The following is a 25,929-nucleotide window of genomic DNA, read 5'->3' as shown; positions in this document are numbered from 1 at the left end:
TAGTTTGGAATATAGCCTAAGCATAGGGACTTTTAAAAGCTCCAGACAATTAATGAGAACCATTGATTTGGAGGTCAAAAACTAGACTAAGGTACTGAAGGCCTGGATTAGCTCTGCCATTAACTTGCATAGGTATTTGGACAAGTCGTTTAACCCATATATCCCAAGCTTTCTCAACTCTCTTCTAGCTGCAAAATTCTCTGATTATAAGGACCACAGGAGTTTGGTCCAAACAAGCAAATTCTGTTTGCCTCTATATTCCTTTTCTTTTCCTCTTCTCTTTCCTATATGGAATGTTCTAGAAGTACTAGACAGATCTAGCATTCTCTGTTCAAGTGAATTAAAATTGTAGTACTGTATATGGTAAATTAGAAATGTCAGGCTGGCTACTTTCTCTAGGAATGTATTGGAACAAGAATTTGCCAGGTGCTAGACTGATGCTTCTAGAGTAGGTTTGTTTTGTTTTGCTAAGGGGTGGTGATACACTGCCTTACGATGGGGCAAAAATATCAAAATGAAATTATCGTTCAGTCAGTGCAAAGTAAAACACCCTGAGTGTCCTCCATTCAGTATTTTGTTGTTGTTCATCCTCACCTGAGAGTATTTTTCCATTGATTTTTATTTTTTTTTATCCTCACCCGAGGACAATTTTTCCATTTTTTGTTCAGATAGAGTGGGAGGGAGAGAAAGAAACATCAACGTGAAAGGGACACATCGAGTGGTTGCCACCCGCATGACCAACCAGGGCCAGGGACAAACTGCAAACGAGGTACATGCCCAAAGCGGGAACAGAACCCGGGTCTCTCTGGACCGCAGGCCAACGCTCTAACCACTGAGCCAATTTGGCCAGGGCTCCATTGATTTTTAGATGGAGTGGAAGGGAGGGAGGGAGAGAGAGAGAGACATTGATGTGAAAGAGACACATCAATTGGTTGCCTCTCGTACTATCCCTGCCTGGACTGGGGCTCGAACCTGCAACCCACGTACATGACCTTGACTGGAATCAAGCCCTTGACCCTTTGGTTCACGGTCAGTGCTCTAACTGCTAAGCCAAACTAGCCAGGGCTCCTCCATTCAGTTTTGGTTTTCTTCTTTTCAGAGGCTGTCCTCAGTCATGGGAATAAAGCTTTTGCTTTTGGTTAATACAGACCAGAATCTAGTTCAGGTTTCAGTCTGTCCTGTTTCCTAGGGCTAGAAATCACCTGCTTTCTTCTGACGTTTCTAAGCATGTTTATTTTATCCTTAGGTTTCAGAGAATTTTTCAGTATTGCCTTTAGTGCTATGAAACACAACTACTTTAAAATCTCCATTTACCCAGGAAACAGTTTGAAAGGTTTTGATTCCCAACCCCTGATCCTACTTTTAAGCCAGTTGAATATTTCATTTAAAATACTTATCCAAAATGAAATTTGATTGACAATGTAGCACTTAATTATTATTTTTTATTTTTATTTTTATTTTTTTGCATTTATCTTCAGATAGAGTGGGAGGGAGAGGGGAGGAAGAGAGAGAGAAACATCAATGTGAGAAAGATACATGGACTGTTCGCCACCCACATGACCCCAACCAGGGCCAGGGACAAACTGCAACTGAGGCACATGCCCCTAGCGGGAACCGAACCCAGGACTCTTCTGGTCCCGACACTCTAACCGCTGAGCAAAACTGGCCAGGGCTCTTTTTAAATTTTTTTTGTTGTTGTTACAGATGTTTCTCCTTTTTTCCCCATTGACACCCTCCTACCAATCTTCCCCTCCACCCCCGCTCTTTTTTTTTCTTTAAAAACATTTTTTAATTGATTTTAGAGAGAAGGGAATGAGAGGAAAAGAGAGAAACATGGATCTGCTGCCTCCCGCACACCCCCTAGTGGGGATCAGCCCTGAAACCCAGACATATGACCTTACTGGAATTGAACCAGTGACCTTTTGGTGCATGGGATGACACCCATCCAACAAAGCCACACCGGCCAGGACAGCACTTAATTTTTAAAGATAAACTTGAAATAATATAATTTTTAATGCTGGACTGTGATTAAGGACCAAGCTTTTACCAGTCCATGGAAAAATGAGAAAAATGACATACTAGGCTTTTTTAAGTACCATCTTTGAGGCTGAGCTAATGATCTTTAAACTTTTTCCAATTTTTTTTCTTTATTGATTTTAGAGAGAGAGGAAGGGAGAGGGAGAGAGAAACATTGATGAGAGAGAACATCGATTGGCTGCCTTTTGCATGTCCACCACTGGGGATTTGGCCCACAACCTGTGCATGTGCCCTGACTGGGAATTGAACTGGCAACCTCTTGGTGCGTGGGTCAATGCTCAACCACTGAGCCATACTGGCCAGGGACCTTTCAACTTTTTAAAAAGGATATTTCAAGATTATAAAAATGAAAAGGTGGTGATGTTAGTTGGCAGTATTCATTTTTAAATCTACTTAGTTGGCAAAATAAAAGTCGACATTCCTATACATTTTTTTCCTGGTCCATGACATCTCTAACGTCTGAACCATTCATTTAGATTAACATTACTTTACAGCTGAAGAAGTTGAGGCCAGGAATGGCAGTCTGCTACAGGAATTGAAAGGCTTAAGGAAGTGTTCTACATTTGAATGGTCATATGTAGGGTAATATTTGAGTTCTTGCTACCAGAAATTTACTATGCTAAATGTTAAATGTTTTACATTTTATATTTAATATCTCATACCCACAAAACCATCTAGATTTTTCTTGTCCTATTTTTATGGATTAGGAAAAGGAGGTATAGTAAGTAACCTGCTCATGGGCACACAGTTTAGGAGTGATGGAGCCAGGATTTGACTCAATCACTCAGACTTCAAAACCACATCTTTAGATACTAGACATTGTCTCTACGCATCACTGATACAAGCTATCCTACTCACCATCTCTTTCATGAAGCTTTCTCTAAATATCTGGAGTAGCGGCAGTTTCTACCCAATTTTTCATGAATACCTTTTCTTTTGTCAGTACCTTGTGAACTTTTCATTGACCATCCTGATAAATGAAGCCTCCTGCTTGTACTATATACACACAGTTTTTTCAGTGTCTCCATTTGATCACTTTGTTTTTAAGACAGTTTTCTGACATCTATATGCTCCTAATATCTTTAGGTTTTATTCTAAGGAAGTCTCAATGTCTAAGAAATTAATCTGTCTTTGTTGAGATACCAAAATCCAAAAGCAGCTAGACTATCAGTCTTTCCATTTCAAAAGGTTGAGTCTAGACTGCTGCCCTCCAATTTGCTGAACTATACTGACATCATTTGTGCTCAAACAGAGCATTTTGCTTTATAAGGCCTAGGTAAGTATAAGGTGCCATTACATCACAAGGCAGTGTGAGTATCAGCTGTGCTGAAGGCAGAGAACACGACCAAAGAGTAAAAAATTATTAGGGTAAGAATATAGCTTTAGGTTTCTTGGGTGTATAGTCAGCAATAGAGGGATTAAATAATGGACCACACACAAGCTGAGAAATTAAAAGGCAAAGTTGACAATAGATGTTATCTGGTCACTCACAGCTAGAAATGGTTTCAACCACATCTCATGCCTGAAAGGGGCATGGAAATTCAAAGGCTGGCACAATCTCTGTAGTAAAAAAGGAACTTGTTCTTTTCTGTTACTTAAAACTTGACACTATTTAATTCCTTCTTAAGAATCATATCCTTGTGCTCAAAAGGAGAGAGTCATAGCCTGTTTTCTTGAAATCAAGTTTAGAATTTGTATTTTCTCCATCAGCCCAGTCTTTGGAATAGCAAGACTGGAAAGGAGGATATTAACAGGTCATTTGATAAGTCATCTGACCAGTTAAAATCCTTGCTGGATGAGTTTATTGTGCTTTTGAAGGCCAAGAGGAAAGTGATTCTCCTACCTGCCTGAGAGTTGATCATTTTAAAATCCAAGTTAGCATTATATTGCAATTAAATCTAGATCCCTGGATGCCAGCTGGTGTGGCTCAGTAGTTGAGTGTGGACCCGTGCACCAAGAGGTCACTGGTTGTGAGCCAAATCCCCAGTGGGGGGCATGCAGGAGGCGGCCAGTTGATGTTCTCTCTCATTGATGTTTCTCTTTCTCCCTAAAAAAAATCAAGAAAATGAAATTTTTTTAAATAAAAAATAAATACTGATCCCTGGAGATGTCATCAAAGGCAAAATCTTTTGAACAGGCTGATGTTCAATTTAAAATCTAGAGAACCAGTAGCAAAGGAATCAAGAAAAAATTCCTGATCATGTGCAGTGCCTCCTTCTGATGTAATTCATTTCTTTTTCAATTCATTTCTTTAAAAAAGAGAGAAAAACATGTCAGGTAGCCCATGCTTTCTACAAAAGTGAAGTGTTGGGCATCAGTTGCATGAAGTAAATATAATCGTATTAACATCTAATTGTGAGAGACAGTGGTGATTAAAGAGTATGGCCTTTGGCATCATACAGATTTAGGTTTGAATTCCACTCACCGCTCATTTTAGGGTGAGGCTGGGCAACTCAATCTGGGCCTCCTCTCAGGGATTATACCTCTCTCAAGAGTGAGGATTAAATGAGATGATCCATATAAAATACCTACTTGCCCAGAGAAGTAAGAATCCAACAGACAAAGCCATTATAAACAGAGGCCCTGCTGATGGTCTCTTTCAGCCATCTGTTGGCCTAGGACAGGCCTGAATCTTAATGCTCCCTTTCATGCTGTAGTCATCGTGACCAAAATGTGAAAGTCTAAAGAGGTCACAACTTGATTAACCGTTGAAGATGTGTACGTCTGCCTTCTGATTGGTTCCTTCCTGGCTCCAGCTTGTCCAGACTTTTCATAAACGAACTAGATGACCCCCTAAAGCAGACTCCCAGATAATACACATTAGTCCACAAGGTCCAGATCTGGATTAGGAAGGGGAGGTGAGCATGCAGCTCTGCAGAGAAGAGCCAGATGAGAAACAGATTGAGTGATCACTGCAATCTCTGAGCTCTGTCCTCTTGCTTCTCTCTAGATTGGGGTGCAAGTCTGTAGCAAGCATGGGAGTCAAGCTTTTGGGGGGGGGGGTTCAAGCTTTAAGAGCTCAGCAGTGTTTGCAGGAGGACGTAGGGGGGAGACCACCCATCCTTACAAGCACCTTTACCTCAGAAACCTCCCAGCCATGGAAAACCCTAGTCTTCGGAGACACTTCCAGGGAAGGCCAACTGTCTCAAACATTGACAAACACTTCAAGATCGCACCCTCGTCTCCATCATCACTAAAAGTGCCCTGTACGTGCGTGCGTCCGTGCGTCCGTGCGCGCGCGCGTACGCACAGGCCACTGGGATGCCGCTTCTCCCCTCTGAGTCTTCCAGTTTCCCGGCGTGCTTCGGGCCCGCCAAATGGGAGGGGGAGACGCAAGATGGCGGCAGCCACGAATTCCGGCTCCAGCCTCCCGCTGTTCGACTGCCCGACTTGGTGAGTGGTGGGGCGGCCAGGGCTGGAGTGGCCTGGGCTGTCCTGGGCTGTTCGGGCGGCTTCTTTCTCGCAGCAGGCCGAACGGTTCAGACATCTTGGGATGACTGAGGGAGAACAGTTCGTCAGGCCGGCGGCGTGTGGAGGAACGGGGAGCCCGGGCCCAAGCACTGAGGAAACCCAGAGTTGGGATCTCTGAGGCGCTCGCTTACGCAGCCCTTCCGGCAATCGGCCGGTTGCCTGGGCGCCTCGGGAACGCGGCCCTGAACTTACCTCAACTCCTGACTGAATGCCTAGAGCTCTTGTGGAGCACCGTACCTGCCCCCCTGCTCTCTGTCCCGAACGCGCACGAGCTGGCTTCCCGGCCCTAGCCCAGCCTCAGGGAACTGTGTCCCTCTGTTGTGCTGCACCCGGTCCAGTGCTCGTCTCTCGAAGACTGGGAGCTCCCAGAGCAGGGACGGCTCTGACCCACCCCTGCCTTCTCAGCGACCAGCGCGAAGCCGGGCACGAGTGGGCATCAGTAATTGTTGGAAGGAGCCCTTTCATCCCTTCTCAGGGTCTCGGGAATGATGGAATAATTTAATATAGTCTTTGAGTGGAGTAGAAGATGAATCATTAGGAATTGCCTTGTAAGAAGGCCTGACTTAGAGCTATTTCTGCTGTAACTCACCAAAGTGTCCTGTTTATGTTACTCTTCTCTACCTCCCGTTATATTGAAATCGTCAAGGGCAAGGACTGTCTGATGCATCTTTATGTTACAGCTCCGAGGCCTTAGCCAGGCACATAGTAGGAGTTTAGCAAGCATGTTTGGGATGTAACATTGCTTCCCCTGTTTCCCCTACAAAATGGGCTTTTGTCCGATGCACTGTCCTTTCAGCAACTGCCATAGAGGAGTTGGGGCAGGATTGTGAGGTGACTATGTTGCATCTTCAAATTAGACGGACAGATACATTTTTGTATGCTTTTTTTTTTTTTTTTTTGTATGCAAATATAAGGACACTGGCAAGAATGTTCTCTTTTTTTTCCCCCCAAACTTCAAAGGAGCAAACATAGGAAGCAAATGAATTATGGCTGTTTTCTGGGACCCTTTGCATTTTTGTAGCATCCAGTTGCTTCAGTCTACAAATATTTTTGTCCATTTTGGTTTCCTGCTTCATTGATTTCAGAGGTTGGACCAGGATGGTAAACTTACAGTTAGAAGAGACAGGTCACCTACCATTTCCTCGGTCTTTTATGCACCAGCTACTGTGTTAGGTGCTTTGACATGTGTATCCCTCTTGAATGCTATGGTTATAGAAATATAGAGGAAAAATTCCCTTAAACAAGCCATTATAGAAAAGCTTGTTCAAGGTTAAGAAACATCTATTGTATTTATTGTTACCTGCTTTCATGGACATGATGTTGGATTGCCCTAACTCCTTAATTATGTGCCTCTGATTTGGTCTCAGAGTTCAGAGCTCTATTTATTCTGTGATGAGACTAATCTTGATCAGCTCAAAACACCAACTGATTTATTCAAACTTTTTTTTTTTTTTTATCCTCACTCGAGGACATTTTTTTTTTATATTTTGTTCAGATAGAGTGGGAGGGAGCGAGAGAGAGAGAAACATCGACGTGAAAGGGACACATCGAGTGGTCGCCACCCACACAACCCAACCAGGGCTGGGGACAAACCGCAACCGAAGTACATGCCCTTAGCGGGAACCGAACCCGGGTCTCTCGGGACCGCAGGCTGACGTTCTAACCGCTGAGCCAAACCGGCCAGGGCGATTTATTCAAACTTTTATATGCTGTTAGCAGTCGTTGCAAAGCTTAGTTTCAAACTCAAATGATCAGACTACCCCAGAGTCCTTGCACTCTGTGCTGCTTTCTTTCTGAGGTAGATATCCAATGTTAAAATATAGGTTTCTTTGGTGCTGCTCCAAATACAGATCCATTAAAATCTGTTTTAGAGCAATTGAATCACTGGGGAAGTAAGTGTCAAACTTAGAAAGGAGCTGTAATAGCAGTGAAGTAGATGACATTTCTGCTTGAACATGAACTAATTATAGGCTGGTAGGAGAGCTGCAGTGTTGAATGGGACGGTAATTGTAAATGGCATTTACGAACTCATCCCAAATATGCTTTTTCCTTCTTATTTTTCAGGGCAGGTAAACCCCCACCTGGATTACATCTGGATGTAGTCAAAGGAGACAAATTAATTGAGGTATGGAGATGTCTTCCCTTTTTTCCTCCACCACACTAGATTTTTATACTGACTCACTTTTCCACCCCCTCTCCTGTGCTTTGTTTTCCAGCAAAGCTACTTTCGTTCGTCCTGATTTATTTTTTCTGTTAAAATCGCATGGTGATATAACACATTCAAACCTCTTATCTCCCACTGACACTCAGTTTTTTATGACTTCTCTCACCTTTTTTTTTTATCCTCACCCGAGGACATTTTTTGATATTTTGTTCAGATAGAGTGGGAGGGAGGGAGGGAGGAAGGGAGGGGGGAAGAGAGAGAGAGAGAGAGAGAAACATCGACGTGAAAGGGACACATCGAGTGGCTGCCACCCACACTACCCAACCAGGACCGGGGACAAACTACAACCGAGGTACATGCCCTTAGCGGGAACCAAACCCGGGTCTCTCCAGACCGCAGGCCAACGCTCTAACCGCTGAGCCAAACCGACCAGGGCAGCTTCTCTCACCTTCTAAATGAAGGGTTTTAATAGATCATGGACCTATGGGCCCTAATCCAACTGGAAGCCCTATAACTTGGTGAATTCCCACTCTTTGAGTATACGGAGTTGTGTGAAAGGTGCAAGATATGCAATAACTGAAGAAGAAAGTGAATGATGTAGATTGAGTTTAACTTTTAAGTTGCTTTTATGGTATTCAGGCCTAAGCCCTTAAAAGAAGAGAATGGAATGGTGTTGGGATTCATTTATTTATTCAAAACATTGAATGCTTAACTGTGTTCCAGTCATTGTGCTAGGCATAGGGAGGGACTACAGTAGTGGACACAACAAACATGGTTTTGGTCCTCAAAGAAATCATCCGATCTCTTGCTCTTGCTCATTTGACTCAGCGGCTGGAGCTTCGGCCCGCGTGGGAAAGACACACCACATAAAAAATTACATGAAATAAGCACTATAAAGGAAAACTTTAGCAGAATTCCAGATTTTGTGCAAATCTCTAGAATGAACACCACAAAGAACTTAAAGGGAAGATAAATTTTGATTAGTTATTAAGTTGTATAAGATTTTGTTTTTTAATGCTCACCTGAAGATATTTTTTTCATTTATCTTCAGATAGAGTGGGAAGCAGGAAAGGAGGGGGAGAGAGAGAGAAACAGGATGAGAGACATGTTGATTGGTTGTCTCTCGCATGACCCCAACCGGGGCCAGGAATGAACTGCAACCGAGGTATGTGCCCTTGGTCAAAATTGAATCCACAACTTTGTTCTGCAGGCCTATGCTCTAACCACTGATCAAAACTGGCAGAGCTGTAAGATATTTTTATTTTTTAATTCTTATGGCACCATTTATTTAAAAGAAATGGAGGTTAAGCCTGCTGTGACCATGGAGCTCTGAGTCTCCATGTCTTATACCAATTTTGTTTGCTTGCTCAGATATAATTTAGGTTCAAGGTCCCACTTTTGAGTGCAGTTGTTTTTATTTGGTATATATAGTAAAAATATATCATTCCATTGTTGAAAAGCTGTGTGTGAGATTTCCTGAATGATGATCTGTAAATATATTGTTGTCACTTCAGGATGTTGTAGAGATACCCCAGTATTTTACAAAGTATTAAGACTTGAGCTGCGATTAATTTTTTTAAATTAATTCATCATGCCCTAACCCAGTCAGTTTCGAACCCCGTTGTTATGAGTTCTTCTGTCTTTTTATTTTTTTTATTTCATTTATTTTTAATTTTAATTTAATTTTATTTTTAATTTTTATTGGGGTGGCATTGGTTAAAAAAATTATTTAGGTTTCAGTTGTATAATTTTATAATACATCATCTGTATAGAGCTCTTCTACCTTAAAAGTTATAAAACATCAAGATTATTCAATGAAATAATTTTACTAAAATGTGTGTAAAATCTTATTTATTATAGACTGTCCCACAGATATAAAATATTATTGCTGAATAGCATGAAGCTTTGCCCTGGCTGGTTTGGCTTTGTGGTTAGAGCATCAGCCCGTGCACTGACAGGTCACTGGTTCAAGTTCTAGTCAAGGGGACATACCTGGGCTGCAGGTTCGGTCTCCAGCCTTAGTTGGGGTGTGTGTGGGAGGCAACCAATCAATGTGTCTCTCACATAGATGTTTCTCTCTCTCTCTCTCCCCTTCCCTCCACCTTCCCTTCCTCTATAAAAATCAATGGAAAAAATATCCTCCAGTGAGGATTAAAAAACAAAATAGCCCATCCATTGTGGCTCAGTGGTTGTGTGTCGACCCGTGGACCGCTAAGGTTGCTGGTTTGATTCCTGGTCAGGGCACATGCCTGGGTTGCAGGGTCAGTCCCCAGCAGGGGGCATGCAAGAGGCAGCCAATTGATGTTGATATTTCCCTCTCTCATCGATGTTTCTATCTCCCTCTCCCTTCCTCTCTCTCTGAAATCAGTAAAAACGTATTTTTAAAAAAATAGCATGAAGCTTTGAAGACATAAGAATCTATGTTTTTAACCAGAATTTAGTAAATCTTCAGTTTGCAGTAGGAAGAAACAGAAAAGGAGTCCTAGCCTTAATGATGATATCATATTCCTTTGTGAAATAATTTATATTTTTAAAGCGCTCTAAGTTGTCAGACATAGTTTCCATGAACTGATAATGTTCTCTGTCTTTTGCTCTTAGGTGTGCTGAGTTGCCACACAATTGTTAAGTTACGATCTTTAGACATTACTGTGCTGTTTCTGAGAGGAATCGATCTGAGATGTGCTTATTTTTAAGGATTTAGGCAGCACTTGATACTAACCGAGCTATCTATATCCTAGCCTTGTGTCAGAGGCTTGTGATATGTTGTGATAGCTGGGTTTAAGAAGTGCAATATTAAAACAAAAGTCATGAGTCTTTTTAGCCCAGTGTGTAAAGAGACACACTGAGTTATTACTCAGTGGCACAACTGGATAATGGTACTAGGCATAGCTAGTCAAGAAATTGTGGCTTTAGTGACTATTGAAAGACCAGGCTTTATTTTATTTACTTGGACAGAAGAAGCACATTGTCCAGGAGTTTACAAATTTCCTTAATTCTAAGACATACTATTTTTTTTTTTTTTGCTACATTTTCATGTTTCTGTAATTGAAATGCCTTTAATAATTAATGTATATATTTAATTTGGAGGCCCTTTTGCTTTTCTCCCCTCTTTAAACACCTAGATCTCTGGTACGCCTTCGGCACCTTAGAATCTTGGAAATTTGGTCAGTATTATATTAGAACCCAAGAGCTGGTAGTCTTATATACTGTTTCCTTGAAACTATCCAATGGGCACTATAGTTAGCAAATTTAAGTTTGTGAGAGCATAATCTTTGTGCATATAAATATGAATGAGAAATGCAGTGAGATTCAACCTGTACATATATTACCTAGAGAGAATAAGATGTTGACGTTTCAGACCTCTCAGTTCTAAAGCAATGTCTTATATTTAACCCGTCTTAAAACTTAAGACTAAGCAGACATGGGGATGATTGTCTTATTGAGTTGTCAGGCTGTTAAATCTTGGTGCTGCCTAGCAGTATAGTATGACCCTGGAACAAGCCTTGCCAGTAGCAGATGGGCTCTACTGGACAGGGTTTCCCAGAGATGACCCACGTATCTATACTAGTTTGAACTAATTGAACCTTAAGGCTAAGCTGGAAAGAAACCGGGTAAGTGATTGTTTAAAGAAAAATTAAGAGTGTGGCCCTTAGTATTTGTTTACTCGTTAAAATGTTCCTTCCCATTTGGTGCATTTTTTTATGTAGAGTGTTGAAAATATACAATATGGTTAAAAGCGCTTAGACTCTGAAGTCCGACAGAATTGCTGTTTGAGTTTCTAATTCAGCTTATAAATATCTAGCTGTGTGAACTTGAATGTGTTAATTTCTTTATGCCTCAATGTTGTCATTTATAAAAATAGTAATAATAGTACCTACCCACCTCACCAGAGTGGTTCTGAAGGTGAAATGACAGCATAAAACTCATATCACAACGTGTGGCACATATAAGTTCTCAGCAGTTGTTACTGTTATCAGTGCATGAGGTATATTTCTGGTTGTGTAAAGGGAACATGAGAATAGTAGCCCACTGTGAGTTCAATGACATAGCCAGGAATGAAATATAAACCTCTTGATTCCTAGCCTAGTACTATACTATGCTTCTCTACTCAGCTTTGTGCTGTCTTCTCTCAGGGATTTTAGAAGGAGTATCATGTGAAACGAACTAGAGCTTAATGAGACCTTATAAGGTTTTCCTTTAAAGGAAAAACATCAGCCCTGGCCTGTTTGGCTCAGCGGTTAGAGCGTCGGCCTGCGGTCCGGAGAGACCCGGTTTCGGTTCCCGCTAAGGGCGCGTACCTCGGTTGCAGTTTGTCCCCGGCCCTGGTTGGTCGTGCGGGTGGCAACCACTCGATGTGTCCCTTTCGCATCGATGCGCGCTCTCTCTCTCTCTCTCTCTCCTGCTCTGAAAAAGTGTCCTCGGGTGAGGATAAAAAAGAAAGGAAAAACATCATATATCTGAATAAGGGTTATTCTTTAAAATGGTCAAATTGTAGACTTTTAAAACTGGAAGAAGTGCCTGGCCAGTTTGGCTCAATGGATTGAGCATCATCCCATGGACTGAGAGGTCCCGATTCGATTCCCAGTCAGGGCAGATGCCCGGGTCGCTGGCTGGATCCCCAGTTGGAGGGCATGCAAGAGGCAGCTGATCGATCTCTTAGCTGTTTCTATCTCTCTCTGTAAAAAATAAGAACATATTTTAAATAAATAAAACTGGAAGAAGTGTTAGCAAAAATTTATCTTGAGTCATCTATGACAGTCCAGTCTGTAACCAGATTGTGTCAGGGTTTACTGATCCAGGATTAGAAGAAAAAATAAGGGCAGTGTAGTGAGTTTTTCATAAAGGTAAATTCAGCTCAGAGTATTTCAAAAGTGCTCTGGGGCTATGATGGCATGATTAGAATGTAGATAGTGTTTATACCCCCCTTCCTTTTCTCTAACCAGTTGGTAATTTTCCTTTGTATAATTTGTCTTCTGAAAAACAGTCTTAACCTTTTTTTTTTTAAATATGTTTTTATTGATGTTTTTAGAGAGAGAGGAAGGGAGAGAGAGATAGCAGCTGCACAACCCCTACTGGGATATGAACCTGCAACCTGGATGTGTGCCCTGACTGGGAATCAAACCCAGACTACTCAGTCCATGGGACGACACTCAATCCACTGAGCCACACCAGTCAGGCAAAAAACAGTCATAACTTTATAGATATGCTTTGTGTTCTTATTTCCTGCTTGATCTAAAATTAAGATCCATTGAAATCTTAAATTTCCAGTGGACAGGCGACGATCCCTTTTGCAGGTCACTTTTATCTAATTGAATTAGAACAAGACTTAGCCAGTGTGGCTCAGTGGTTGAGTGTGGACCCACGCACCAGGAGGTTGCCGGTTCGATTCCTGGTCAGGGCACATGCCCAGATTGTGTGCCAAATTCCCAGGGAGGGCATGCAGGAGATGGCCACTCGATGTTCTCTCTCATTGATGTTTCTATCTCTCTCTCCCTTCCTCTCTAACATAAATAAAGGAAGAAGAAGAAGAAAAAAGAATTAGAACAAGTTCTTTTTATATCAACACTAGACATTTGATCACTATATTTGGGGAAATTAATTGTCATCTACCCCTCAAAATGTTAGTAAATTATTCTAAGCTCTTTTTTTTTTTGGTACGTGCCCATAGCGGGAACCAAACCCGGGACTCTCTGGTCTGCAGGCTGATGTTCCACCCGCTGAGCCAAACCGGCCAGGGCAAATTATTCTAAGCTCTTTATCTTGAAGAATAATAGGAAGTAATTTTTTTTCACCTTGGCAAGGAATTTTATCTATTCAAGATCCTCTACTATATTTATTTGATTGGAAGAATTTTTGCTAAACCCTGTTGCAACTATTTAATATTTAATTTAATGTTTATTTAGAAACTGATTATTGATGAGAAGAAATATTACTTATTTGGGAGAAACCCTGATTTGTGTGACTTTACCATTGATCACCAGTCTTGCTCTCGGGTTCACGCTGCCTTGGTCTACCACAAGCATCTGAAGAGAGTTTTCCTAATAGATCTCAACAGTAGTAAGTAACTCACATCCCATCCTATCTCATATATTTCTTTTGGGCAATGTGAAAGTGTTCTTTAAGTTCCTCAGTTTCAAAATTGTGTTTTATTATTCATCAAGGAAGAAGTTTACATTTGGTTTTTAAATCAGCCCTTCTCAATTCCTGTGATATCGCCTATTTTCCTGAAGTAATTGATGACTGGAGAGGAAGAGGGTTTTGGGGAGGACTGTCCTGAGGAGGCAATAGGTATATATAGAGAAAAACAACAGCAAAAACACTTAGGAGCTAGGGACTATGGGTATCCAAGTGTTTACAGGACCACAATAAATTGTGGTCATCCGATATGAAACTGTGATTAGCTCTATTAATATAATGGAGCGGTGGTGCCAGATATTTTTTTTTAAAAAGACTTGTTTTGAACAAAATTTAATTTTTTTATAATGGGTTCTTTATCCCAGCTACATTCTGCTTTGATCACTAATAATATCAATTTTAATTTCATGAACATACTTCAACTAAAGATTATCAACTTTGCCAAAGGTAATCCCAGAAATGCAATTGGGACTTAACTGCATGGAGCCCTGAAGTTTGTTCACTTTTCCCATATATAAATACAATGTAAAATGTAAAGGATCCTGCTTTCTGTGCTGACCATGTTCTCCTTCCCTGCTTTTCCAATGCAGACCCCTCTCCAGTTTGCTGATATAATGATTTTGGAGAGCCTTGTCTCACAAGTGCTTGCAAATTTATCTCATCTTTTCTCTCCATTTTATAACATGCAGAATGCAGACATGGAAAAATATTCAGACTCTGCCTTAGGATTTTGGCTTGCTTTGGCATTTATATTGCACCTGTTTTAGCCAGCCTCCTTTCTTGTCCTGGGGAAAACCCAAGCATAACTGCCACCAGGGCCTGTGTTCCTTAGACATGGGGCTAGAGAGGTCAAACCACAGCGATGCCTGTCTCCTCCTTGGGTGGCATGGTCATTGCTGGGTTGGAGCCATTCTTGTTGGACCCAGAATGGAGCCAAGCCTGTCTGGCAGAAGAGAGCAAGCAGTGGTATTTGTTATGTAGGGTAACAGCAGGTCTGAAGATGTGTAAGAATTCCACTGAAGAGATTCAAGACTCAGTGAAGGAGTTTTCCTTTTCATTGTGACCCATGACAAGGGATGGAAAGTGGACCCACTGTCATTTTCATTTTAAAAAGCAGAACTGATATGCTGGGAGGAGCTGCTCTCCCTTCTACAACTCAGGTTGGTTTTTTTCTCTCTTACATTTTTGATTTGGTTATTCCCAGCACACGGCACTTTCTTGGGTCACATTCGGTTGGAACCTCACAAGCCTCAGCAAATTCCCATCGATTCCACAGTCTCATTTGGTGCATCCACAAGGGCATACACTCTACGTGAGAAGCCTCAGACATTGCCATCGGCTGTGAAAGGAGATGAGAAGATGGGTGGAGAGGATGATGAACTCAAGGGCTTACTGGGGCTTCCAGAGGAGGAAACCGAACTTGATGTAATTCCACGTCTCTGTCATTATTTTGTCTTTTGGGACTCTAGTTTTTGCATTATGTAGCTGTTCTGTGTAGCTTGAAATGCTAATGACTTAGCGGCAGGAAGTTTTCTTGAGCCCAGTAATGGGCCTTTGCCACTTTGTCAGTATAAGGTGGTCAACTGTGACATACTTTGGAGGGCTGCATTGTGTGAATTTGTTTATGTGTGACCAGGGATAACAAAGAGACTGGGTCTCTTGCCAATAGACCCTCATGAATTAAATTTTTCTAGAGCTGCACTGTCCAATGTGGTAGCTACTAACTACATTTTAAGTACTCAGTAGTCACATGTGACTAGTGGCTTCCACGTTGACTAGCACAGAGAACATTTTCATCATTCAGGAAGTTCGGTTGGACAGCACTGACTTAGATTGAAGCTTTCATTCATTTCCACTGCTTTCTTTATTGTCCAAATAGCCCAGTAATCTTCTGAATAGAACTAGATTGCTTTTGTTCTTATGGACCTGGCTGCCCCAAAAGCTATGAATTTTTAATATTTTATTTTAGCCCGGCTGGTGTGGCTCAGTGAATTGAGCGTCATCCCATGGACTGAGAAGTCCCCGTTTAATTCTGGGTCAGGACACATTGGGCTTGATCCCCAGTAGGGGGCGTGCAGGAGGCAGCCATTCGATATTTCTCTCATATCGATGTTTCTATCTCTCTCCTCTTCTCTCTTTTAAAAAAAATAAAATAAAAACGTAAACACTTTAAAATAACATTTTATTTTAAAATACTAAAGTTTTCCTTTTCTAGAGGCTGACCCCAGTAGTCTATAATGTGGCTGTCATTCTTTACATGTCTGTTACTGCACTGGTGTGACTGGTCTGTTCGGATAGACCATCTGCAAGCATGTCCTTAACCCCCACATGCACTTACTGTTCTAGTACACTAAGGCAGTTTCCCAGCCCTTAAGAAGAGAAGCACCATGGAAATCTTATAATTTAGAAGTCATTTTGTTCTAAAAAAGTAGCCTCATAGCCAGAGAGGCCTTGAATATCTTAAACTGCAATGCAGATTGGAATAAGACCAGAAGATTGGAAAGAGGCAGGCAGCAGTGCTGAGGCCAAGTTAATCATTGAGATGGATGGATGGTTATGAATAGAGATGGGGCCATACACAGGAATAGGGAGTGACAAAATATTAATGCCAAGTATTAAGTGCACAGACAGTGTCCTTATGAGTTCTGAAAAAGAGGTACTGGGAAGAAAGCTGTCAATCATCTTTTCTCATCTCTTTTGTTACTTTAAAACAATTCATGGAGTTCCTTCCAGTCACATTCCTTTACTTCTCAGCATAAAGACATGGTAACTTTTCTTTTAAAACAAAAAAACAGCAACACAAAAAAACCCCTCAAAACCTCAACTCAGAGGTGTTTGTACAGATGACTTATTCTCAGCTTAAGGCCCTCGCCTCCTTTTGAATATCATGCCACACTAGTCAAAGAGGAGCACATTATATCAAAGGTGATTTGTAAATATTTGCAGTCTGGGGACAGTAATGGGTTCTTCCTGAAGAAGAGAATCTTGTCTGCCTGGGGAAGTCAAGGTTAGCTCGTAAGGCCTTTCTGCCATTTATTTAGTAATACATTCTCCTTCAAATTTTCTGTGTACTGACTCTTGTCTTTCCTGTGTGAACCCTGGCCTAGAACCTGACAGAGTTCAACACTGCCCACAACAAGCGGATTTCCACTCTCACCATTGAGGAGGGGAATCTGGATATTCAGAGACCAAAGAGGAAGAGGAAGAACTCACGGGTGACTTTCAGTGAGGATGATGAGATCATCAACCCAGGTGAGGTATCTTCCTAGTTTCTTCTGATGAAAAAGCTGTGGTCTGAGAGAATAGTGTATACCACCTATAGGTCAGTGTAATGTTTCTAAGATTTCGGATAACAGGTGCTATATTAAGGAGAGTTTTCACAGTTCATTGGTGGAGTACACTTAACACTCAGGCATTATTCATTTGCAATGTGAAAAAAATAGCTAGCCCTGGCCAGTTTTTCTCAGTGGTTAGAGCATCAGCCTGAGGACTCAGGGGTCATGGGTTTGATTCCTGGTCAAAGGGTATGTATCTGGGTTGCAGGTTCAATCCCTGGCCCTGGTTGGGGTTGTGCAGGAGGCAGCCGATCAATGTGTCTTACATCAATGTTTCTCTCTCTCTGTCTCCCTGTTCCTTCCTTCTACTCTATCTAAAAATGAATGGGAAAGTATCCTTGGGTGAGTATTAACAACAACAAAAGAAATAGCTAAAGAGAGGGCCCATATAACTCAATATACAGAGCATGGCTATAATTATCTGCTGATCCAGTGTGTTTATGTCATAGTGAAGGTTTAAGTTAAGCATAGGTGTTTTCTGTCTTTATGTCAAGGCAGAACATTGTTGTCTTAATGGAGTTCTGTGTATGACTGGTAACTTTTAAGATTGGGGAACCTCCTGTTACTATTATTAACTGCATTGAAGACTTGTCTCTGTAAGGAAATAACTTAAAGATGGTTTGTATGGAAATGTCAACAAGATAAGAGCATCAGATTATGGGAAGGCCACTAACTTTCCCAATTTGTTCCATCATTCAACATTTATTTGTTGGGCTTGTGTTATATCTTAACTACTCTGCTAGATGGATGACATAGAGCTGGTAGGTATAGTTTATACAGTGAAGATGGAATTAGGATTTAAAAAAAACGTGTTTGAAAATAAATCTCAAAGGATAGAAACAAGGATCTCAGATTAACACGTTGCTTTTAATTTCCAGCATAAAATGCAGTGAGAATCACTTTCAAGTCCTGCATTTAAGTTCAAAATATCAATTATTTAAATGGAGATGGTCTCTTCCAGCATGAAAAAAAAAAAGATCAAGGGATTTTAGTTAATTGAAAATGCAGTTTTAGTCATTAGGGGTATGTGAAAACTAATAAAGTACAGTTTAAGATACATTAATAGAAGAATGGGGGACAGTAACCCCACTGGTCTGTGTTCTGGGTAGAACTCACACAAATATGTTACTAAATAGAAGCATGGCCTTTACCATCAAATGTGTTATGTAGTCCTGAGTGGGGAAGAGGAGACTCATAGGTATGGAAAATAGTCTCCTGAATGCTGGGAATATAGGGAACCATGTATGAGGGAGAGCAGATTAGAGGAGGCATGGCCACTGTGGTTGGGTATTTGCAGGGCTGACCTTAAGAAGATAACAGTGGGCAAAACCAGAGCCGGTAAGTAGCAAGTATTTGGCTCAACATAAAAAGTAACAACGAATCCTTTTTATATTTAGAAGAATTAAAAGGATCCTGTGAAAGCCCTGCCGGTGGGGCTCAGTGGTTGAGCATCGACCCATGTACCAAGAGGTCGCCAGTTTGATTCCCAGTCAGGGCATATACCCAGGTTGTGGGCCAAATCCCAGTGGGGGCCATGCAGGAGGCAGCCAGTCGATGTTCCCTCATCGTTGTTTCTATCTCTCCCTCTCCCTTCTCTCTCTAAAATCAGTAAAGAAAAAAATTTTTTTTAAAGGATCCTGTGAAAGAGATTTGAACATTTGTTCTAGTGACAAGTTTACCTTTGATGACATGTGAAGTGGAATGGATTACTCCTAAAAGTAGTGAATGTCCAAGGGAAATGGTTAGGGAGGGGCTGGATGAATCTAGGAAACTTATTTCTGGGCCCCAGAACCTATTGAGTAAGAGTTTCTAGAGGTTAGACCTAAAAATTTGTAGTTTTAAACAGGCTCTTGTTGTCCTGGTGAACAGCCAATAACTTGGGAATTAGTCTACAAGACAATCATTTAAGTCTCTCTCAGGACTCAGCATCTGGTCTGCTTTGTTTTTGTCCTGGAAAATTATTGTACAGGATGACACCCAACCAACTGAGCCACACCACACACCAGCCAGGGCCAGGGTATATTCTTTCTTTCTTTTTCTTTTTTTTTTTTTTTCAGGTTATATTCTTTAGAAGCATGCTAACAAATGAAAAGCCAGACTTTAATCAACCAGGTGTTAATTACTCAAATTAAATAGGGAATCTTTATTTTCCAAAGAAATTCGTGCGAATGCTTTTTTTAAAAGAAAAATAGCAAGCTCCCTCAATGCATTTAAAATAAGATGTACAGCCCTGGCTGGTTTGGCTCAGCGGTTAGAGCGTTGGCCTCCTGCTAAGGGCATGTGCCTCAGTTGCAGTTTGTCCCCGGCCCCGGTTGGGTCATGCAGGTGGCAACCGCTTGATGTGTCCTTTTCACGTCGATGTTTCTCTCTCTCTCTCTCTCTCTCTCTCTCTCTCTCTCTCTCTCTCTCTCTCTCCCTCTCCCTCCCTCTCCCTCCCTCTCCCTCCCACTCTATCTGAACAAAAAATGAAAAAATGTCCTTGGGTGAGGATAAAAAATAAATAAATAAATAAGATGTACAGCCCGACCAGTGTGGCTCAGTGGATTGAGTGTTGTCCCATGAACTGAAAGGTTTCTCTGGACCACAAGCCAATGCTTTAACCCGCTGAGCCAAACCGGCCAGGGCCTGAAAGGTTTCTGTTCAATTCCTGGTCAAGAGCACATGCCTGGGTTGCAGCTCGATCCCCAGTAGGGGGCGTGCAGGAGGCAGCCGATCAGTGTCTCTCTCTCACATCGATGTATCTATATCTATCTCTCTCTCCCTTAAAAAAAAAAATTAAAAGAAAAAAAAGATGTACAGCATCTATTAAGGAAACAGTTCCTTTCCTGTCACTACATTAAGATAGAGGACACTTGGAGTCGTTTTCTCTAATAATACTAATAAGTCGGCCTGCTTGTTTTCACATACTCAGCCTTCAGCAAGAAAACTCCTGTTCATCCTAGGTGACCCAGCCCAGTCATCCAGCCCAGTCATCCTTTCTGTGCTTCCAGAACACTGTTTTGCCATCTGTCTTGAAGCCCCTTGAGTATGTTGTAGCCTTTCTGGCTTTGTAACTGTGAACTCTTAAAAGGCGGGGCGGTATTTTGCTCTTTATTTCCATGCCTAATGTCCAATAAATGAGGCATGAGAGAGTGGACTGACTGCAAATATGTCCCTTACTTGGTCTTAGCTCTCTCTCCCTGCAGAGTGAGTGAAACTAGAAGCTTTGTAGGGTATTATAATAACGTGTGTGTAAGCTGTGAAAAGGGAGCTGCTCTCCCACCCTGCCTAGAAGGGGGCTTCATATCTTTCAGTAAAAGACTTGATTGTACACAGTTGTTCAGGTCAAAAGGCCAAATTGAGTTGGAAGCACTGGCTCTGAATCTTAACTCTATTATTTACTAATTGGCGGGCATTGGCAAAGTAGGTAGTGTATGACCTCTTGACATGTCATTGTTTTATAACTAACGTGGAATTGCTAATCTCTGCTGTTTTGTTTCTCCCTCAAAAGAGGGAAGTATATGGAATGAGAAAGAATTCGGGGAAGGCAGCACAGCACAGTGGTCCAGTCCTGTTTCTGGCTGCTTGGACTAAACCCTGGCTCCTCCATTCTCCTATAGGGTGACTGGGTCTGTCACTTTACTCTTCTAAGCCTGAGTTGTTTTCTTTTCTATTAAATGTTTATTGTAGTAGTGCTTACCTCATAGTCTTGCTGTGAGGATTTAACACAGTGCTCAGCACACAGAAACACTCGAAGTGTTAGCTGTATTTTATTGTAATATGAATTGTTGTGATTGCCTTGTTTGGGGTGAGCCCTGTACCCTTAATCCTCCCAGTGGAGTACCAAACTAACCCTTCCCTCATGTCTTTTTGCAGAGGATGTGGATCCCTCAGTTGGACGCTTCCGAAACATGGTACAGACTGCAGTGGTCCCTGTAAAGGTAGGAAGCACACTGTAACAGTGTTTGAAATGCCATTTCATATGGTCTGGTTTAAAAATCCATTCTTTTCATGGCCGGTGTGGCTCAGTGGTTGAATGTTGACCCATGCACCAAGAGGTCGCTGGTTCGATTTCCAGTCAGGGCACATACTCAGGTTGTGGGCCTGATTCCCAGTGGCGGGCATGCAGGAGGTAGCTAGTTGATGTTCACTCTCATCGATGTTTCTCTCTCCATCTTTAAAATCAAGAAAAAAATTTTTTTTAAATCCATTCTTTTATGTGTAGGTAAGTGTTAAGTGTGTGCTTAATTTTATAACATTCTTTGCTCCTCTCCCATTTTTTTACCCTGTGGAAATACTTTTACTCCATCTATGTCTAGGGAATCCTGGAGACCATAGAAAGGCTGCAAGTGACCAGCCAGCTTGATGCTGCATGTAAACTATGATGTGATATGAGTCTAAATTTATCTCCCAGCAGGCTGCAGAGAGGCCCACCTTTCTTTAGCCTTTCCCTTCTGACTCAGAATAACTTGTAAGGCAAGGAAGAGGCATTGTTGCATTTCTGCATGACACCTCTGGCTTTTGCTGTGCCTTTTATTCTCTGTGCGTGGGAGTGGCACAGATAGGAAAGCCAACCCAGACCTGGATTAGGTTTAAAGACCAGATATGTTGAGGAACCAAGAGGTGGAAATTACAAAGATATTCTGATTGCTCACTATGTGAACTACCTGACAGCCAGAAACAAAAAATTATTTAAGTACTGAGCTCCCTGTAAATAGAGGTATTGAAAAAGTAATTGAAAGATGCTGGTTAGAGATGCTATAGAATTTTTTGTATTTGTTTTCAGTGCACAAGAATCAATTATATTTTTATATACTTGCAATGATAGAATTTTATTTTTAAAAAGTCTTTAGAATATATTACATTCTAAAGAATAGAATATATTATTATAGAATATATTAGAATAGAATACATTAGGCTAGATTGATGTGTCAAATTCTTGGTTAGTCTTTGTTTAATCCAAAAGGAATAGAGAAGTAAGGAGGATCTTTCATGAACTTTCTTTAGTTTTGTGTGAAAAGGGACAACATGAAATTTTTCTGTGCAACTCCATAGTGTTCATGTCACGTTTCCCCTTAAGCTCTTTTCTCTCTTTTTGGATATCTGTTATCATTAAAGTACAAAACCAGCAGATATTTTTACTTTTATGTCAGATTACTTGTGGTATAATTTACATAAAATAAAATGTACACGTTAGCCCGGCTGGTGTGTCTCAGGTCTCCTGTTGGATTCCCATTCAGGGCACATGCCCAGGTTGTGGGCCAAATCCCCAGTGGGGGCATGCAGGAGGCAGCCAGTCAATGTTCTCTCTCATCGATGTTTCCATCTCTCCTATTCCCTTCCTCTCTCTAGAATCAATAAAGAAAAAAAAAACAAAACATATTAAGTGAACAGTTGGTTTTGACAGGTGTGTACACCTGGATTACCACCACCATACACAATATATAGAAGTTTTCCATGACCCAGAAAGTTCCTTTATGTCCCTTTGCTGTCAGTTCCCTCCCACTCCCAGCTCCAGACAACCAGGAAACTTCTTTCATTCACTAGAGATTTGTTTTGCTCTGAGATTAATGTTTAAAAATTGGGCACCCAACATGAAGATAAATACTAACTTCTTTTTTTTCTTTATTGATTTGGTTTTATTATTGTTAGTTTTTCCTTTATTGATTTTTTTAGAGAGAGAGAAAGGGAGAAGAGAGAGTTAGAAACATCAATGAGAGAGAACATCAATTGGCCGCCTTCTGCATGCCCCCCTACTGGGGATTGGGCCCACAACCTGGGCATGTGCCCTGACTGGGAATCAAACCGGTGACCTCTTAGTGCATGGGTCGATGCTCAACCACTGAACCACACAGGCTGGGCAAATACTAATTTCTTATTTGCCCCCCCCCCCCCCAGATATAAATGCCTCCTACCACCCATTATCACCTCTGTTTGCTAAAAGGGCATTTTAACACCAAAAAAAAAGAGGGAAAGAAGTATGACAAACTAAGGATAAAAAATAATCGCTTAGCCCTGGCTGGTTTGGCTCAGTGGTTAGAGCGTCAGCTTACGGAGGAGAGAGTCCTGGGTTTGGTTCCCGCTAAGGGCACATACCTTGGTTGCACTTTGTCCCCAGCCCCGATTGGGGTTGTGTGGGTGGCAACCAGTCGATGTGTCTCTCTCTCTTCTCCTCTCTCTCTTCTCCCTTCTCTCCCTCCTGCTCTATCTGAAGATAAATGCAAAAATGCCCTCGGGTGAGGATTAATAAAAAAAAGGAATAATCACTTAAACTGGATGTTTTACTTTATGAAAAGCTTGCACGCTGTCCTCATTTTTCTCTGTATGACTTGGGATGGTGATACTTTGTGTAGACCCATCACATTAGATAACCACTGTAAAGTGTCTTCAAACCCTGAGATTTCCAGACAGTGAGATAGGTTTTCTAGGAAACAAAACATGGGAGAAGTTCAGGGGCCTTCCCCAATTTTTTTAGGGCTAGAAAAGAAAAGGCTAGTTAGCAACACTCTTGTGCCTCACCTTTTGTCTCTTCTGTTCCTTGTAAACCACAGAAGAAGCGGGTGGAGGGCCCTGGCTCCCTGGGCCTGGAAGAATCGGGGAGCAGGCGCATACAGAACTTTGCATTCAGTGGAGGACTCTATGGGGGCCTGCCCCCCACCCACAGTGAAGCCGGCTCCCAGCCACATGGCATCCATGGGACAGCACTCATCGGTGGTTTGCCCATGCCATACCCGAACCTTGCCCCTGATGTGGACTTGACTCCTGTTGTGCCATCAGCAGTGAACATGAATCCCGCACCAAACCCTGCAGTCTATATCCCTGACACTGTCAACGAACCCAAGAAGAAGAAATATGCAAAAGAAGCTTGGCCGGGCAAGAAGCCCACACCTTCCTTACTGATTTGATATTTTTGGTCATGGAGAAGGGTGGGATTGGGTGGGAATTGGGTGGAAGGGTGATGGGGGAGCTAATGAACTAGGGAGAAAAATTTTACATGTGTGCAGTATCGTCTTTCAGAATGTCTCCTGGGGTCTTAACCATGTAATAGCAAAACGGGGTGGGGTGGGGTTGAAGTATCTATCCCCTAAAGACTGGTCTTCAGAACACTTGTAGTGTAGAGAAATGTTTCGTACATCCTTTTAAATAGATGCCCTGGCACCTCCCAGGCCTTCCATGACCTTTTTCTTTCCAGGATTATTTTTATTTAAACTCGTGTACCCCAGGGAGAGACTCCAGGCCCTCAGGTTGAACTCAGAGCTGGGGAGGTGACAGTCGCATCACCAGCCTTGTGGGTCCAGCAGCCTAATTTATATTTACTATCCCTGTGTCCCACATAGCAACTGGGTTGCCATGGATCTGAGGTTGATCAAAAAGAGGGTTTCGAATTCTTCAGTGAAGCTAAAGTTTAAACTCAAAAATGGTTTCCTGCTTCAGTGTCTTTGAGGTCCAATAGTTAGGCTTTTCTTTTTTGTCCTTTCTGTTGGAATGAAAACATTTTGATTGTTGTCTGTGACCAGTGCCATGGGCACTGGTTGATGGTTTTAAACTTACTAATTTGTTTGAACTTGACCTGTTTTTCTTGTCAAACCTGAGTACTCTACTTGCTGAAGTTTCTCATTTGATTCCAGAGTGCTGTCTACTCTCTAATGCTTTATTTTCCTTTCAAGTGTGTTATGAAGGCAATTTTTAAAGGATTTGACCAGTTACAACAATTCCAGTTAAAAAGGAAAAGATTTTACTTTGCAAGTAACTAATGTCTTTAAGAAGACATTTTTAGATGTTGGTTCAGAGGCTCTTTCCCCCCCTTGAGAGCTCTTGTTATCCAGAGCTGTAAGACTAGACCTGGCTAACGAACATAGGAGACGAAGGTAGGAAACATTGATAAGAGCTTTGTACAGAGATTTGTACATTTGTGTAATAGGCCTTTTCACGCTTTATGTGTAGCTTTTTACCTGTAACCTTTATTACATTGTAAATTAAACGTAACTTTTTGTCATTCGGGTGCAGCTGTGATTCAGTCACCATCACCAGTTCCCACTGACACTAGGGAATGTTGCCAGAGGTACAGCTGTGGGGCTTGGGAGGTGGTGTTCTGTCCCCATTTTATTAACCACAAATGAAGATACCCACTGATGAATGCGGGGTTCTAGAAATTCTGTCCCCAGGGTGAAGCCTACGGAGCCAAGTGGGTTAAGAGGTGCCAGCTGCCCTTCCTCAGGAGGCAGCACTGCAGATCTGAAAGGAGACTGAGCTTTGGGGCACTTGACCTGGAGTGGGCATGGTTTAAACCTGGTCACCTGCCCTTTGGTAACAGCTGCAGCTCAGGTGGCACAGGAGCAAAAGGAAACACAAGTTGAGCTCGTCTAGAAGGGATTTGGGCCAGAGTTTGCGTTGAATGGTTGTCTTGCATACTGGAGCCTCACTACAGGAAGTACACTTGGTGTGTGTGAGAATTACATAGGTGGCTTTGGGATGCAGATGCCGGCTGGGTGCCAGATCCTTTAGGGTCGAGTGTGTACTTACAGTGGGAGCAGCCTGATAAGAACAGAAAGATCCATAAAATCACAAGTGTACCAGAAGTTGACTTGAGCCTCTGTAAAAATGAGTGTCCTCATCTTAGGAGAATACCTTCCCTTCATCGTAGCAAGATTACCATTAGTCACACATTGAGCACCTACCTACCCTGCCAATCGTTTACTGCAAGTCATTTAATTCACATAGCCCTAAGGAATATTGTTTTTATCCCCATTTTACAGATGAGAAAACAGGCTCAGAGACAAAATAAACTTCCCTGTGATCCCACTGTAG

At 41.8% G+C, this 25,929-nt stretch overlaps 1 protein-coding gene and 1 non-coding gene across 7 annotated transcripts; both read left to right on the top strand.

The window, feature by feature from the left end:
* The first annotated feature begins 5,326 nt into the window (after positions 1-5,326).
* On the top strand, positions 5,327-25,119 carry PPP1R8 (protein phosphatase 1 regulatory subunit 8). Of its 6 annotated transcripts, XM_036256983.1 has the most exons (7): positions 5,327-5,430; positions 7,573-7,633; positions 13,576-13,729; positions 15,012-15,232; positions 16,915-17,059; positions 20,998-21,062; positions 23,673-25,119. In XM_036256983.1, the coding sequence occupies exons 1-7, from the start codon at positions 5,375-5,377 to the stop codon at positions 24,024-24,026; spliced, it is 1,056 nt and encodes a 351-aa protein (XP_036112876.1). In that variant the 5' UTR covers positions 5,327-5,374; the 3' UTR covers positions 24,027-25,119. The 6 variants fall into 6 exon arrangements, with proteins under 6 accessions (XP_036112876.1, XP_036112881.1, XP_036112879.1 ...); XM_036256988.1 differs by lacking the exon at positions 15,012-15,232 and having other exon boundaries at positions 5,353-5,430; positions 23,673-25,117; XM_036256986.1 differs by lacking the exons at positions 5,327-5,430; positions 7,573-7,633; positions 15,012-15,232 and adding exons at positions 10,342-10,836; positions 14,789-14,967 and having other exon boundaries at positions 23,673-24,036.
* On the top strand, positions 10,375-10,540 carry LOC118627421. The gene has a single exon (XR_004959166.1).
* Positions 25,120-25,929: the final 810 nt, after the last annotated feature.

Source organism: Molossus molossus, unplaced genomic scaffold, assembly GCF_014108415.1.
Source record: "Molossus molossus isolate mMolMol1 unplaced genomic scaffold, mMolMol1.p scaffold_m16_p_12, whole genome shotgun sequence".
Classification (NCBI taxonomy): domain Eukaryota; kingdom Metazoa; phylum Chordata; class Mammalia; order Chiroptera; family Molossidae; genus Molossus; species Molossus molossus.
This window is presented reverse-complemented; position numbering and strand designations above follow the sequence as displayed.

Coding starts and splice junctions, on each gene's coding strand:
- PPP1R8 (XM_036256983.1), top strand. CDS start 5,375: ATGGCGGCAGCCACGAATTCCGGCTCCAGCCTCCCGCTGTTCGACTGC. Junction 5,431..7,572: donor CTGTTCGACTGCCCGACTTG/GTGAGTGGTGGG, acceptor CTTATTTTTCAG/GGCAGGTAAACCCCCACCTG. Junction 7,634..13,575: donor AAGGAGACAAATTAATTGAG/GTATGGAGATGT, acceptor ATGTTTATTTAG/AAACTGATTATTGATGAGAA.